Source organism: Lepidochelys kempii, chromosome 7 (assembly GCF_965140265.1).
Source record: "Lepidochelys kempii isolate rLepKem1 chromosome 7, rLepKem1.hap2, whole genome shotgun sequence".
Classification (NCBI taxonomy): Eukaryota; Metazoa; Chordata; order Testudines; family Cheloniidae; genus Lepidochelys; species Lepidochelys kempii.
Genome location: NC_133262.1, coordinates 41,007,754 through 41,023,307, shown reverse-complemented (window position 1 = coordinate 41,023,307; position 15,554 = coordinate 41,007,754). Strand labels below are relative to the sequence as shown.

The 15,554-nt window shown below is 40.2% G+C and overlaps 1 protein-coding gene across 4 annotated transcripts in view; it reads left to right on the top strand.

Annotated features, from left to right (window-relative positions):
• The window catches only part of IARS1 (isoleucyl-tRNA synthetase 1), a 198,308-nt gene extending 184,812 nt beyond the window's left edge, over positions 1-13,496 (top strand). For all 4 annotated transcript variants that reach the window (XM_073352336.1, XM_073352335.1, XM_073352337.1 and 1 more), the window contains one exon: positions 12,900-13,496. In XM_073352336.1, coding sequence (XP_073208437.1) covers positions 12,900-12,982 — 83 coding nt within the window. In that variant the 3' untranslated portion in view covers positions 12,983-13,496. The remainder of the gene's footprint in view (positions 1-12,899) is intronic.
• Positions 13,497-15,554: the final 2,058 nt, after the last annotated feature.

Below are 15,554 nucleotides of genomic sequence, written 5' to 3'. Positions count from 1 at the left end.
TAGAGGAATGAAAATTACCATCATTAAATCACTGCAGAAGACATAAGAACAGAATATACAGAAAGCACAGTTTTAATTTGTGTAAATGTGGCTGTATGTGAAATCTTGCTGACTAGAGAGAACGCTGTCACTTAGCAGCAGTTGATGTTACACTTTATTATTAAAACCACATCTGTCTTTGGATTCTGTCAATGTTATTGCAGGGCAGAAAGATCTCAGTGCAGTGAATGATCAGTGTAGCTGCTCGAATTATCACACAGAAAATACTCGCTTGAAATAGTAAAATAAATGAGAAAAACAGTGTGATGTACAGTTTCATAGATTCATAGATATTTAGGTCAGAAGAGACCATTATGATCATCTAGTCTGACCTCCTGCACAACGCAGGCACCATTCCTGCAAAAAACCTCACACCTATATCTGTGCTATTGAAGTCCTCAAATCGTAATTTAAAGTCTTCAAGGAGCAGAGAATCCTCCAGCAAGTGACCCGTGCTCCATGCTACAGAGAGAGGCGAAAAACCTCCAAGGCCTCTTCCAATCTGCCCTGGAGGAAAGTTCCTTCCTGACCCCAAATATGGCGATCAGCTAAACCCTGAGAATATGGGCAAGATTCATCAGCCAGATACTACAGAAAATTCTTTCCTGCGTAAGTCGGATCTCACCCCATCTAATAGCCCATCACAGGCCATTGGGCCTATTTACCATGAATATTTAATTACCAAAACCATGCTATCCCATCATACCATCTCCTCCATAAACTTATCGAGTTTAATCTTAAAGCCGAATAGATCTTTTGCCCCTACTGCTTCCCTTGGAAGGCTATTCCAAAACTTCACTCCTCTGATGGTTAAAAACCTTCGTCTAAGTTCTAGTCTAAATTTCCTAGTGGCCAGTTTATATCCATTTGTTCTTGTATCCACATTGGTACTGAGCTTAAATAATTCCTCTCCCTCTCCGGTATTTATCCCTCTGATATATTTATAGAGAGCAATCATATCTCCCCTCAACCTTCTTTTAGTCAGGCTAAACAAGCCAAGCTCCTTGAGTCTCCTTTCATAAGACAAGTTTTCCATTCCTCGGATCATCCTAGTAGCCCTTCTCTGTATCTGTTCCAGTTTGAATTCATCCTTCTTAAACATGGGAGACCAGAACTGCACATAGTGCATTCCAAGTGAGGTCTCACCAGTGCCTTGTATAATGGTACTAAAACCTCCTTATCCCTACTGGAAATACCTCGCCTGATGCATCCCAAGACCGCATTAGCTTTTTTCATAGCCATATCACAATGGCGGCTCATAGTCATCCTATAATCAACCAATACTCCAAGGTCCTTTTCCTCCTCCGTTACTTCTAATTGATGCGTCCCTAGCTTATAACTAAAATTCTTGTTATTAATTCCTAAATGCATGACCTTACACTTCTCACTATTAAATTTCATCCTATTACTATTACTCCAGTTTACAAGGTCATCCAGATCCTCCTGTAGCGTATCCCTGTCCTTCTCTAAATTGGCAATACCTCCCAGCTTTGTATCATCCGCAAACTTTATTAGCACACTCCCACTTTTTGTGCCAAGGTCAGTAATAAAAAGATTAAATAAGATTGGTCCCAAAACCGATCCTTGAGGAACTCCACTGGTAACCTCCCTCCAGCCTGACAGTTCACCTTTCAGTAGGACCCGTTGTAGTCTCCCCTTTAACCAATTCCATATCCACCTTTCAGTTTTCCTATTGATCCCCATCTTATCCAATTTAACTAATAATTCCCCATGTGGCACGGTATCAAATGCCTTACTGAAATCTAGGTAAATTAGATCCACTGCGTTTCCTTTGTCTAAAAAATCTGTTACTTTCTCAAAGAAGGAGATCGGGTTGGTTTGGCACGATCTACCTTTTGTAAAACCATATTGTATTTTGTCCCATTTACCATTGAATTCAATGTCCTTAACTACCTTCTCCTTCAAAATTTTTTCTAAGACCTTGCATACTACAGATGTCAAACTAACAGGCCTATAATTACCCGGATCACTTTTTTTCCCTTTCTTAAATATAGGAACTATGTTAGCAATTCTCCAATCATATGGTACAATCCCTGAGTTTACAGATTCATTAAAAATTCTTGCTAATGGGCTTGCAATTTCTTTTGCCAATTCCTTTAATATTCTTGGATGAAGATTATCTGGGCCCCCCGATTTAGTCCCATTAAGCTGTTTGAGTTTCGCTTCTACCTCAGATATGGTAATGTCTACCTCCGTATCCTCATTTCCATTTGTCATGCTACCATTATCCCTAAGATCCTCTTTAGTCTTATTAAAGACTGAGGGAAAGTATTTGTTTAGATATTGGGCTATGCCTAGATTATCCTTGACCTCCACTCCATCCTCAGTGTTTAGCGGTCCCATTTCTTCTTTCTTTGTTTTCTTCTTCTTTATATGGCTATAGAACCTTTTACTATTGGTTTTAATTCCCTTTGCAAGGTCCAACTCTACTTGACTTCTAGCCTGTCTCACTTTATCCCTACATGTTCTGACCTCAATAAGATAGATTTCCTTGCTGATCCCTCCCTTCTTCCACTCCCTATATGCTTTCTGCTTTTTCTTAATCACGTCTCTGAGAATGCTTACTCATCCAGCTTGGTCTACAACTGCTGCCTATGAATTTTTTCCCCTTTCTTGGGATGCAGGCTTCCGATAGCTTCTGCAGCTTTGATTTAAAATAATCCCAGGCCTCCTCTACCTTTAGATCCATAAATTCTTCAGTCCAATCCACTTCCCTAACTAATTTCCTTAATTTTTGAAAGTCAGCCCTTTTGAAATCAAAAACCCTAGCTGCAGATTTATTTTCATTAATCCTTTCGTTCAGTTTGAACTGAATTAGCTCATGATCACTTGAGCCAAGATTATCCCCTACAACCATTTCTTCTGAGGTCCTCACTACTCACCAAAACCAAATCTAAAATGGCATCCCCTCTAGTCGGTTCAGCAACTACTTGCTGAAGGAATCCATCAGCTATCGCATCTAGGAAAATCTGAGCCCTATTATTATTACTAGCACTCGTCCTCCAGTCTACATCTGGGAAGTTAAAGTCTCCCATGATCACGCAGTTCCCATTAGTATTTACTTCATTAAAAACATTAAAAAGGGTTCTATCCATATCCAGATTAGGTCCCAGCGGTCTATAGCACACCCCAAGCACTATCCCAGGGGAGGCTCTAATAGTTTTCTTCCCCAATTTAATTTTTGCCCAGACAGACTCGGTCATATCCATTTCATCGCTTCTTATTTCTTTACATTCTATCTCATCATATCAGTGCTACTCCACCACCTTTACCTTTATTTCGGTCTTTCCTAAACAGCACATACCCTTCAATACCTGTAGCCCAGTCATGACGACTATTCCACCATGTTTCTGTATCCCTAGAATATCTGGTTTCACTTCCTGCACCAGTAGCTCTAGTTCCTCCATTTTGTTACCTAGGCTCCTCGCATTGGTGTACAAACATCTTAATTTTTGCTGTTTGGCCTCACTCACTTTCTGTACCCTATTAGGCACGGTCATTTTACTACCAGTAGACCCTATTAGACTTGTATCTACACTGCCCTTCCTCCTACCCACGGCTGTATCCACTCTTACTTCATTTTCTTTCCTCTCAATGCTAAATTCTGGCGTGGAGATTACCTGGATATCTCCCAACCATCTCCCCCAAATTCCTAGTTTAAAGCTCTCTTAATCAGTTGTGCCAGCCTCCATCCTAGAAGTCTATTTCCTTCCCTACTCAGATGAAGTCCATCCCGAGAGAACTGTCCTCTGTCCAGGAATGCCTCCCAGTGGCCATACATCCCAAAGCCCTCCTTATAGCACCACTGCCTAAGCATTCCGTTGATAATCATAATCTTGTCACACCTTTGTTGCCCTTCTCTAGGAACAGGCAGAATCCCACTAAAGATCACCTGAGCCTCAATTTCCTTAAGCGTCTTCCCCAGCCTAGCATAGTCTCCCTTAATACTTTCCAGCGAGAATCTAGCCGTATCATTTGTTCCCACATGAAGGATAATTAGGGGATTCTTTCCTGCTCCCTTTAGAATCCTTTTCAACCTCAGGTCTACATCCCGTATCTTAGCACCTGGAAGACAGCACACCCTCCTATTCTCTGGATCAGCTCTGGTTACAGGCCTATCTATTATTCTTCAGTAAAGAGTCCCCAATCACATAGACCTGCCTTTTCCTAGTGATGGTGCTATCCCCTGTTCCCTCTGGCTGCAAGTTCTTTCCATTCCTATTCTCCCTTGTAATCCTCTTTAACCCATCCTGTATCCTCCTGGGGCTCATATTTGGTGTAATCTCCATTAACTCTTCCCCTTTTCCTATAGGGCTAGCTGCTCTTCTCTTCTTCCTTGCCCTTCCACCTTCAGTGACTACCTGCTGAGCCCCTTCTTCATTTTCCAACTCTGCAAACCTAGTCTTAGGCTCTGTTTCTCCTTCACTAGCCCGTCTTTTCCTCTGCCTGGTTCTTTTAGTCACATGCTTCCACTGACAACTTTCCTCACCTAGTCTCCCCTCAGAATTCCCTAGTCCTGCTTCCATCTGCAAGTCTGAGCTTTTCCCTTCAGATACCTCATGTCTTTGCTCCATAATCTGCTCAAACCCCTTCCTAAACTCTACCAGACTTTCCACCTGCATCTCCAAACCTCGGATCTTTTCCTCCATCAGCTCTATCAGACGGCACTTCATACAGACACAACTCTTACCAGGTGCCCCCTCCAGGATCATGTACGTACCACAGCTTCCACATCCAGTCATCTTCATTGTGTCTTCCCCTACATGGGTCACTCCCACTGCTGCCTCTGTATCTGTCATAGCCTTCCCACCTCAATCCTGTTAATCTGGGAAACACAAACCACACTAAAACACCACCACCCACAGCAAAAAACAAGCACCACAAGACAAACTCCCCTTGCAAACTCCCATTCAAACTCCCCTGTTTACAGCTCTGTTTGCTAGCTCCTGTGCAGCTGCAGCAGTTATCCGGTATTGGAGGGGAAAATATGAGGAATAACTTTTTTTTAGCTCTTACATTTTTAAGCATAATTCCTACACAAATGAAAATGGGTAGATTTACTCTTAAGGTTAAATAAAGTATAAATTGAGTTAAGGAAAGTCATACCATCCATCTGTGGATTAAACCATAATTTGTACATAACATGTAAATTTAAAATGTGCGGTTTCTGTAAATACTCTTCTTTAAAGGCTAAAAGCCCTGATTGGAATATTCTCTAAATCATACCTGAGCCCCAAGAAGCATAGTACTTTCAGTTGGTTAACAGGCTGATTTGTGTAGCTAACACAGTATGTGTGTAATGGTTACAATTCTATTGTCTCAATTCAAGTTCTCACTTTCCTTTTCCCTATTAATATGATGTAATATAGGAAGTGATTTGGCAACACTTTTTATAGTATAAATACACAAATTGAGTTATATTACTCTAATTCTTTTTTATGACATCATTACATTAAATTATCTGCCACAAAGAGCCAAGATCAATATCGAGCAAATGTTTTCAGAGAAAATAATTATTTTGGAGTAAATTATATTTTGGGGCTTCTGTAAATCATTTTGTACAACTAATGGCAATGCATATTTCTGCAATTTTACTTATTTTTTTAAATAATCTTTTTATCTATCTATCATTATAGCCACAGCTCCAGAAAATGTTTAAAGCTTTGAAATGGCAGACAGCAGCTCTGATATTTCATAGTATTGGAGAGTCTAATTTTTTTTATTAACTCTTTAGGGCTACTTCTAATACAAAATAATAATTTTACTCATTGGTAGATAGTTAAAGAACTTGATAAAATATCAGCTGGAATTGTAAAACTGCTGGTGCCAGGTGTTGGAATGTTTTTTATAGGCTGAACTGAGTTTTGAAAGGCTTGAAAAACTTTTTTTTTTTTAATATTTTTGTGTCAAACTGCATGCTCTCACTTCCTTTATCTCTTATAATTTTTTCTTTGTGGAACTCCTGGAAAACTCTCAGAAATAAATGTTATAATGGTAAGTTTTGCCTAAATAAGGCTGTCAGTTTACACTGCTGGGCAAAGTATCTGAGACCTTAGAATTTCAACAGAGCTAGGAAAAGATTACCATATACAGTTACATGTTAACAGTTACAGTAAATCCTAATTTAAATATGCTTGGTTTAGAACACAAGCCTTATCTAGTGTATTTTTATTTCATATTCCAAATTAAAACTATCTTACAATAATAAAGGAGAAGCTTTTTACGCTTTCTTAATGAGGTTATGCATATAGTTAGGTTACAGTGTATCTGATAATAAACCCATCTTAAGCTGGTATTATATAGTCAATGATGTTTAAAAATAATTTTTAAAAAACTTTGGGACCAGGTTCACAATTTGAGTAACTCAGCAGTGAATTTGGCTTTACTCTGCTTCCGAATAATTCTTTTAAATTATTTTGTTAATGAGAGAATCTTTTTTTTTTTTTTGGCGGGGAGGGGGTGTAAGGGAGCTATTGAGGGAAAGAAATGTTAATTGCTGAAATGAATTAATGCCCTGATCCTATATCTTTTGTAATTTGCTCTGAAAAGAGACTGTAAAAACAGCCTCATGAAGGTCCATGTTTTGTCTTGTTAATTCCATACAAAACTGGCTCAATTTACAAATAAAACACTTTTTAAATGACAGCCCTGCAGAGTCACCCTGGGCTCCGAGTGTTGAGCGTGGTTCTTTTCTTCCTGTGTGTCACCACTGGTAAAACAGAATCTGTATTAGCTGCTCTGGTACAACCCAATTTGAAGGCTAATTGTATTGACAAAAACCCCTCGAAGGTTAATAGTTACTCAGTGCAGGTGTGCGTCAAATTTGACCTGTGGCACCTGTATTACTGATGGTGATGCATGAGAAGGAAAGAATCCAGTTTGACTTTCAGATCCTGGGCAGTTATCTAAGAAAAAGTAAATTTCTTTTCAACTCCATTTGATGTAGACCAAGTGAAAGAGACAAACCGAAAACCCCACAATGCCACTTTCAGAATCACTTTTCAGAGTGGAACTTTGTTAACGTTACAGACTAAAATATATTTAAGTCTCCATTTGCACACATTACAAAGCCTCTGTACAGTTCTTTGCTTGGCTCTTGGGGGCAAGCAGAAGGCTAGAATTGTAAGAGTATTGAAGGACAGTATTGTGACACAGTGGCAGAGTTGTCTCCATCACAACACTGCACAATGCCTAGCTCCAGCCATTGTTGTTAATCCATTACTTATATGACCATTAAATGTACTCAAAGATTTTAAAATATTTCCTGTTCATTCACATGTTTTTACGTGGATTCTACTATGCCGTGTAACACTGTTGGCAGGACCCTGATATCCACTTGTCTGTTTCAGCATATGCATTTGTCATTACTACTACTTGGACAATCCTATGCGATGCAGTCACTGGTGTGTTTGTTATATAGACTATGTTTAAAGGCTGGAAAATGAGGACCCCAATAGGTAAAACTGAGCTGCTCTTCCACTGTGGTGGCATGCTATGGCCCACATGTAGGGGAGGGTTGGAGTTAGCAGTCACATTACCTGACCTAAGGATAGCTCTTTTAGATAGCAGAATGGTAGAAGATCTTGCCAGACGTTTCACGAACATTGCCAAGCCTGTCAAATATCTCTGCTACATCTATGAAACAGGATTGCTTTATGCTCCTGTAAATACTAACTGTAGTCTCTAAATAGATTTTAAGACTAATTTACATCCTTTTCCAGGCAGTTATTCTCCACAGGTGCATCACTTCTGTTGGTGACCTATTTCCTCCTATTGCTCTCTCATAACTAGCACTTCTTACCGTGGAATTTTGAAACATGTCCTCTATCTGCAGAACATCAGCCACCAAATAATCCTTAGAACTCCATGTACATTGTTTTGGAAAGCAGATTTAAATTACCAGTGTAGTCCAGTGTGGAATACATTATTATATTTAACAAGACAGTTACACTAATCTATTTTAGCACTTGTTACTATAATCACTGCCTTAAGTGTAAAACTCAGCTCTGATTTGGCTATGGAGTCATGGTCCGGGAGTACATAATAAGGCACTTAATTTCATTTGGTGCACTTAATTTTTCATGGAAACCACCAACCTAGTGCAAAAGTTTGGTGGTTTTCAGTCAGCTTTTGTAATGGGGACCATCCCTGCACTAATATTTTTTGACACCATTTTTAATTGGTCCTAAAAAACTTGCAAAATGTTAACTCTCCAGGCATGCCATCATGTAATGCCATGCTTCATGAAAACGGTGTGAGAGTACTGCTGCAGAAGATACATATGGGATGTACATATGTATTCAGTAATCTGAATCAGGTGGCTCAATATTATTTTTTCACATCAGAACTGTCTCAGATTCTTTTTCAAACAGGTAAAAATAGCCACTGAATAGTCAGATGGGTGTACCTGTGATACTGAGAGAAACTGATGTTCATCCAGGTAGCAGGACAGCGAATCTTGAACATGTATAAAATACAGAATATGAATAAAGCTGGTTTCATCACTGTAGTTTTGCACAGTTGTTGCATATAATTTATATTAAGTGTATATTATATTCTTAATCATTCAGAATATTAAATTGCTGCAGATTTTAATGTGGGCATTCCTTCTAATGTTCCAGAATTGAAAGCTGTTTAGCTCTGCTGTCTCCTGTGCTGAGGAGAATTGTTATTGTGCATTTGACTCTGGATGTGGCCTCACTTTACTGCTGTAATACATTCCCTATATGCTTCTGCAAGGGAGGCCCCCTGCCTGTGCAGAGTTCCACTGAATACATAAATATGCCCAATGGCCTGTGATGGGATGTTGGATGGGGTGGGATTGGAGTTACTACAGAGAATTCTTTCCTGGGTGTCTGGCTGGTGAGTCTTGCCCACATGCTCAGAGTTTAGCTGATCGCCATATTTGGGGTCGGGAAGGAATTTTCCTCCAGGGCAGATTGGCAGAAGCCCTGGGGGTTTTTCGCCTTCCTCTGCAGTGTGGGGCATGCATCGCTTGCTGGAGGATTCTCTGCACCTTGAAGTCTTTAAACCACAGTTTGAGGACTTCAGTAGCTCAGACGTAGGTTAGGGATTTGTTACAGGAGTGGGTGGGTGAGATTCTATGGCCTGCGTTGTGCGAGGTCAGACTAGACGATCATAATGTCCCTTCTGACCTTAAAGTCTATGATTCTATGAACTTTATAGAACTCCACAGAGTAACAACGGTCCTGCTGTAACGAAGCGGGCTCTAACGGGACACGACTGAAAGTATCAATTCAGGACAAAGTGCTTAGAGCAGGGCAGTCACAGCCCAAAGCTGGGTGTCCTTTATTATTAAGACACACCAAACCAGCCAAACAGAGAAGACTTCAGTTTTACTGCACTGGTTAACCAGAAGTCATACAAGCAATTCCCTCAGATACTCCAGTTCCCTTGTATCACCGCCAGCACTGCTCCTTGAGAGGACGAATGGTTATGAAAACCAATATGCCAGTAAAAGAAAAAAGGTTTCTCCCAATCCCAAAGACCAAGCCCCAGACCCAGGTCAATATACAAGTCAGATCTTACCCACAAATCATGCTGTTGCCAATCCTTTAGAATCTTAAATCTAAAGGTTTATTCATAAAAAGAAAGAAATATAGTTGAGAGCTAAAATTGGTTAAATGGAATCAATTACATACAGTAATGGCAAAGTTCTTGGTTCAGGCTTGTAGCAGTGATGGAATAAACTGAAGGTTCACATCAAGCCTCTGGAGTACATCCACAGCTTGGATGAGTCATTCAGTCCTTTGTTCAGAGCTTCAGTGTAGCAAAGTTCCTCCAGAGGTAAGAAGCAGGATTGTAGACAAGATGGAGGAGATGCAGCTGCCTTTTATAGTCTCTTGCGATGTGACCTGTGCTTCCTTTGTTCCAAAAACAAGCTACCCAGCACATGGCATGGAAAAACTTTAGCGTTCTGTCCATAGGCATGTCCTTGCATACCTTGCTGAGTTACGTGTATCTGCCTTCTTTCAATGGGTCAGTTGTATAGCTGATGGTCCCATAGGTGCCAACTCCATGGATAGACCAACGGGGAAAAATTGGTGTGTACTCTGCACCCACTGGCAGCCAAGCGCCCTGTCCCAGCTCACCTCCCCTCACCTCCGCCTCCTCCCCTGAGTGCACCGGGTCCACGCTTCTCCTCCCAGCGCTTGCTGGTGCAAAACAGCTGTTTCACGGTGTAACAAGCTGTGGGAGGGAGGGGGGAGGAGTGGGAATGCAGCATGCTCAGGGAAGGAGGTGGGGAAGAGGCACGGCTGAGGCGGGGATTTGGGGAGGGAGTCCAATGGGGCAGGGAGGGGGTGGAGTTGGGGCGGGGACTTTGAGGAAGTGGTTGGAATGGGGGTGGGGCGGGGTAGGGGTGGAGTCAGGGCAGGGATGAGGGGGGTTGAGCACCCACTGGTGCCAGAATTTGGTGCCTATGGATGGTCCTTAATGGGCCATCAAGCAGACTATGCAGTTCTGACCCCTGTGGCAAAGTTCCTCCTCTACCTTGGTGAGTCTTGTGCTTATTGGTGGATTTGCTCACCTTGGAGCTTCACAATGGCCCTCAGTTTGGCCGTTTTCATGAACCCACAGTCTAGGTCAACTCCTCCTGTGTCTGACCAGGAGTTGGGAGGTTTGGGAGGAACCCGGGCCCGCCCTCTACTCCGGGTTCCAGCACAGGGCCCTGTGGAATGCAGCTGTCTAGAGTGCCTCCTGGAACAGCTGTGCAACAGCTACAACTCCCTGGGCTACTTCCCCATGGCCACCTCCCAACACCTTCTTTATCCTCACCATTGGACCTTTCTCCTGGTGTCTGATGATGCTTGTACTCCTCAGTCCTCCAACAGTATGCATTATCACTCTCAGTTCCTAGTGCCCCTTGCTCCCAGCTCCTTACACACGCACCACAAACTGAAGTGAGCTCCTTTTTAAACCCAGGTGCCCTGATTAGCCTGTCTTAATTGATTCTAAGAGCTTCTTGATTGGCTGTAGGTGTTCTAATCAGTCTGTCTGTCTTAATTGTCTCCAGAAGGTTCCTGATTGTTCTGGAACCTTCCCTGTTACCTTACCCAGGGAAAAGGAACCTACTTAACCTGGGGCTAATATATCTGCCTTCTGTTACTCTCCTGTAGCCATCTGGCCCGACCCTGTCACTTCCCAAATTGTCTGGGGTGTCACCCAGAAGCATAGCACAAGTTTTTGAAATACAGACAGTATACAACCAATACTTATAACTTTATGTACAAAAATTATACATGCATACAGATAGCATAATCATAACCAGCAAATGATAACCTTGTCTTAGACACCTTATTTGACCTCCTTTATACAAGATTTGGTGCCACTACAGGACCTTGGTTGCAACAATGTTCTGTACAGTCCCAGTCTGTGTCAGTAACATCACACCTGCATGTTAGCAAATGCTTGATTTAGGACTGAAGCTTTAATTTGTAAATTGCCTTGATCCTTGGATAAAGGTGGTACAGAAGAAATTAATCCATCAGACTTCAATGAGACTTTGTTTTTGCTCTTAGTTTTGGGCACACTAATTCACATCTCAAGTGCAGAGAGTTAGATAAAATGACTTTTTCATTCTTTGTTCTGTGCTGCTTTTGTTTTCACTTCATCTTACAAAAGGAAATGGAAGACAGTTTACCAGTAGCATATGGCTTATTTAGGTATACTTCACCACATGTATTTATAACTGACTCTTCTATTATTTGTTAAACTCTTTGTATGTAGCATGTATTATTTAATGGAAGGAGACTAAAATAAACATTTAAATGTGCTCAGTGCAACTCACTTTCACTCTGACTACAGATTTTTTTTTTCCACCTAGTTTTCTCCCACCCCTGTTCTCTTTCTCTGAATGTTGTGTTCTTAGTAGCACTGAGCTCAGCTAAAGCTGCTTGGAGCAGGCAGCCATATGGAGGAATGAATGTAAACAATTGTCAGAGTATTTTGTCTATTGAAAACTTCCCAAATATCCTTGAACACTTTATGCTGCTCAAATAATTTTATTTGGAAGACATTTAGTGACCAGCTCTAGCAGGAGAGGTGATTTTCTATCAGGAATATTAGCCCAGTATGCTAACCACCTCTGTTTACATTAGTATCTATGGAGTTGGGAGTCAGGATTTCTTGTTCTTCAACTGAATGCCACAACCAGCACAGTTCAGAATCTTTAATGCTGCAAAAAGATAAGATGAAGAGAAAAGTATTCGTGTACCAAAGTCTGAGAGTCATGGTTGATGAGGTAATATCTTTTACTGGCCCAACTTCTGTTGGTAAAAGAGACAAGCTTTTGAGCTACACAGTTCTAGCACATAAGTAACGAGAGATAAGAAAATGGGGACTTTTGTGTCATTTAAGGTATCCTACAATTTCATCATGTTGTACTGTTAACTTTTTCATAATGGACTCCTGACTCCATATTGTTGCAATGTAACATGGTCTTCCCGTCGCCATCGTCATCATGATCCACGTAACACTATGAATACTTGAAACTGCTGAGGGCTTTGTCCCAGAACATATTTTGGGACGTTTGTGTCCTTCAATCTTAAACTGCATGTTAGCTTTGTTGAAACCATACTAGTACCTTGGAAATTTTGATGAGTGGCAAGCTTAATGTATGCTGATCTCTCCTTTGACTTCATTGCATTATCATTGACAGGATCTGATTTCAGCTGAGAATTTTCTGTCCAAGCATCATTTTGGCTGAGATAAAGAGAACTGGATTATTATTTCAGAATATGGAAATAAGAGTGTTGACAATGTTCTGTTGTATAGAGATTGCTAATTCTGTTCCATCTTTTCTCTTGCCTTTTGTTCAGAGATTACAAAGGACACCTCCATGAAGACCCTAAATACGAAGACTCTGTATGTTCATGTTATACCAACAACAGCTGAATGCTGATGATTCCGTTTTTATGAATAAGCCCATGTAGACTTTTTTCACAGAAGAGAGATCTGACTCTGATTCGTATGCTTTTTAATGAACATCCAAGTTGTGTACAGTATTTTCAACATCAGCAATTGTACACCGATGATGTTTTCTACCAGTGCATGTGTAATATGCTGCTTTCGGTTTCAAATACAATGTATTTTTGTTGTTATCATAAGCTACTATAAAGGCTATTCAGAGTAATGTCAGATCTTAAGCCTAGATATCTATGCAGTAATTTGCCTGAAAGAAATGGACTCTTACCTCAGTGATGCTGTTCTCTGCCTGTCCTTTATGCAGAGGCTATCTTTAATTTTCTAAGCCGTGTGTCCGGGGGTGTGTTACTATAGCTTTGAAACTAATGAGGAAAGAGTTACCCAGTTCTGTGCATTCACACTAGTTGGGTTTTAATGAAGTGTGATGTTGATGAAAATACTTCCTAATTTCCATACTTTGGAACAATAAATTTTCTTTATCTCCAAAACAATGTTTCCTGATTTGGTGGTAATTCACTTCCCTACATCCTTAAAAAAGATGGTACATTGGTTCCTTGGGGTTCAGCAAAATCTAAAGGAAACATGAAACTTGTACAGTTTGTCTAAGTGGATGTTATGGATGGTTAGGTTGTAAAATTTGCAAAACATTTTTGTTTTTAGTTTTGTTTACAGTATTCTGATGGATAACCCAAATGACTAAAACCCTTACTTCATGAACTTTCCTAGGGTCCAAAGAGGGAAGAGAACAAATAAATCAGACTCTCTGATCCTATGAAATTGACACTTTGATTTCATACAGGTTCCTTTTAGAGATGTGATATGGTATTGGAGTCTGTGCTCACTATGAAATACTGGCATAAAATTTACCATCACTGTTTTACCTCTCTTAGTTTTTGAAGAAAGCTAAGTAAATTGGAAACAGGAATGATGAAAAGACTCTCATAAGAATAACCAATACTTAGTTAAAATACCTCTCCTTTGCTCTACATCCTTATGCTCCATTTCTTTTTCATCTTCATGCTAAATGTAGATATAAAACTATATTGAATAGTGTTTTCCACAATATACTATATCAGTGGCAAATATAAACATCACTTTTATTATGCTTGCTTACTGTTCTTCAGTGGGATACACACAATTCACTAGAAGTGGAGCAAGTTTCTAGCATGTAGCTACATATGTGTATTTGCCTGTAGTGTGATGAAACCCTTTCTGAAAATCTGTATCTCCTGAAATACTGGGAATGCACAGTTCTAGAAGTATTGGACAGTGCCAAGTTATTTTCCCGTAAACCATGTTTATCTCTTGATTTAGTCACATGAAAATCAAATAAGCATTCATTTTATTGCCATCTTTCCTTGCACTTGAAGTAATGTGTTCAGGATTATACCTTCTGTGAAGATAAAACTGCTGATCTACAGCTAATGACTTTGCTTTGCACTTTTACAGAAAGTAAATAAAAGCAGAGTAAAAACTGAAATAAAAATCTTATTAATGAGATGAGAAATCCATTTTAATGAGGATATTGAAACATAGGACACAATTATCTGCATCTTAGAGTTGCTTGGCATTTAGTCACACAAATCCTATTTGTTCACGTCCTACACAGCTCTTAAAAAAAACAACTGGGATATGAATTGGAATCAGAATCTGAGTTACCAGTAGAAAAAAATCAAAATCTCTTTCAGAATCTTTACCCTTTCTCAAAGTATGCACAGTGCTGCTTCATGCCAAAAATGCAGTCCACCCTGCAGCAAAGGAATACCTTCTATGGGCTAAGTCTGATGATCTCCCAATTGTATCCAGGAAAATGTAGCCAAAATAGGCTTCCTAGTTAAGCAGCTGGTATATTCTGCAGATGAAAATAAAACAGCTGCTTTCCCCTTCTTTTTATACCAGTCTTCACTCCAAAGGCTATTTGCAAAAGTACAATACATATGTTGCATTGTTAAAAGTAATCCTTGTTGATACTCCAATAAAAAAAAAGAATATCTTTGGAGATAAATAGTTTGGGTACGTTATTTACTCTGTAGGGATGAAGGGGGAATGTTGAGATGTCTTTGTATTAACACAAGTCATCTGCATGTGTCTACTACATATTTTCACAAGAATGTTTACTGCAGAAAGCATGTACCCTGACTGACTGTCACAGCAGTGGCTGAAAGCTAAGTTAGTGATGACAGACCTCTCTCAACGTGCATCTCAATATGTGCTTCCACTGCAATCAAAGAAGAACTCTCATTGACTTCAATGGGAGAAAAGTCAGGCTAACGTTGAGCACTTCTAGAAAAATCTCACCCTCAATGCTTCCCCACTTCCACCTCCTTTCCTGTGAGGCACAGGAAAGCAATTTCTGCATTAGTGAGGACAAGTTGGGAGCGAGGTTCTGGAACATCACTTGATTTTTTTTCTCACATTAATAGTAATATTTGCACTTTGTGTTATCAAATTGCTGTACAAATATTACCTGATCATGTTCAGTGCTCCTGCATGACAAGTTAGGTGCTAAGCTACAGAGAGCGAGCAAGCAACTGCTTCGCTTTATGTCC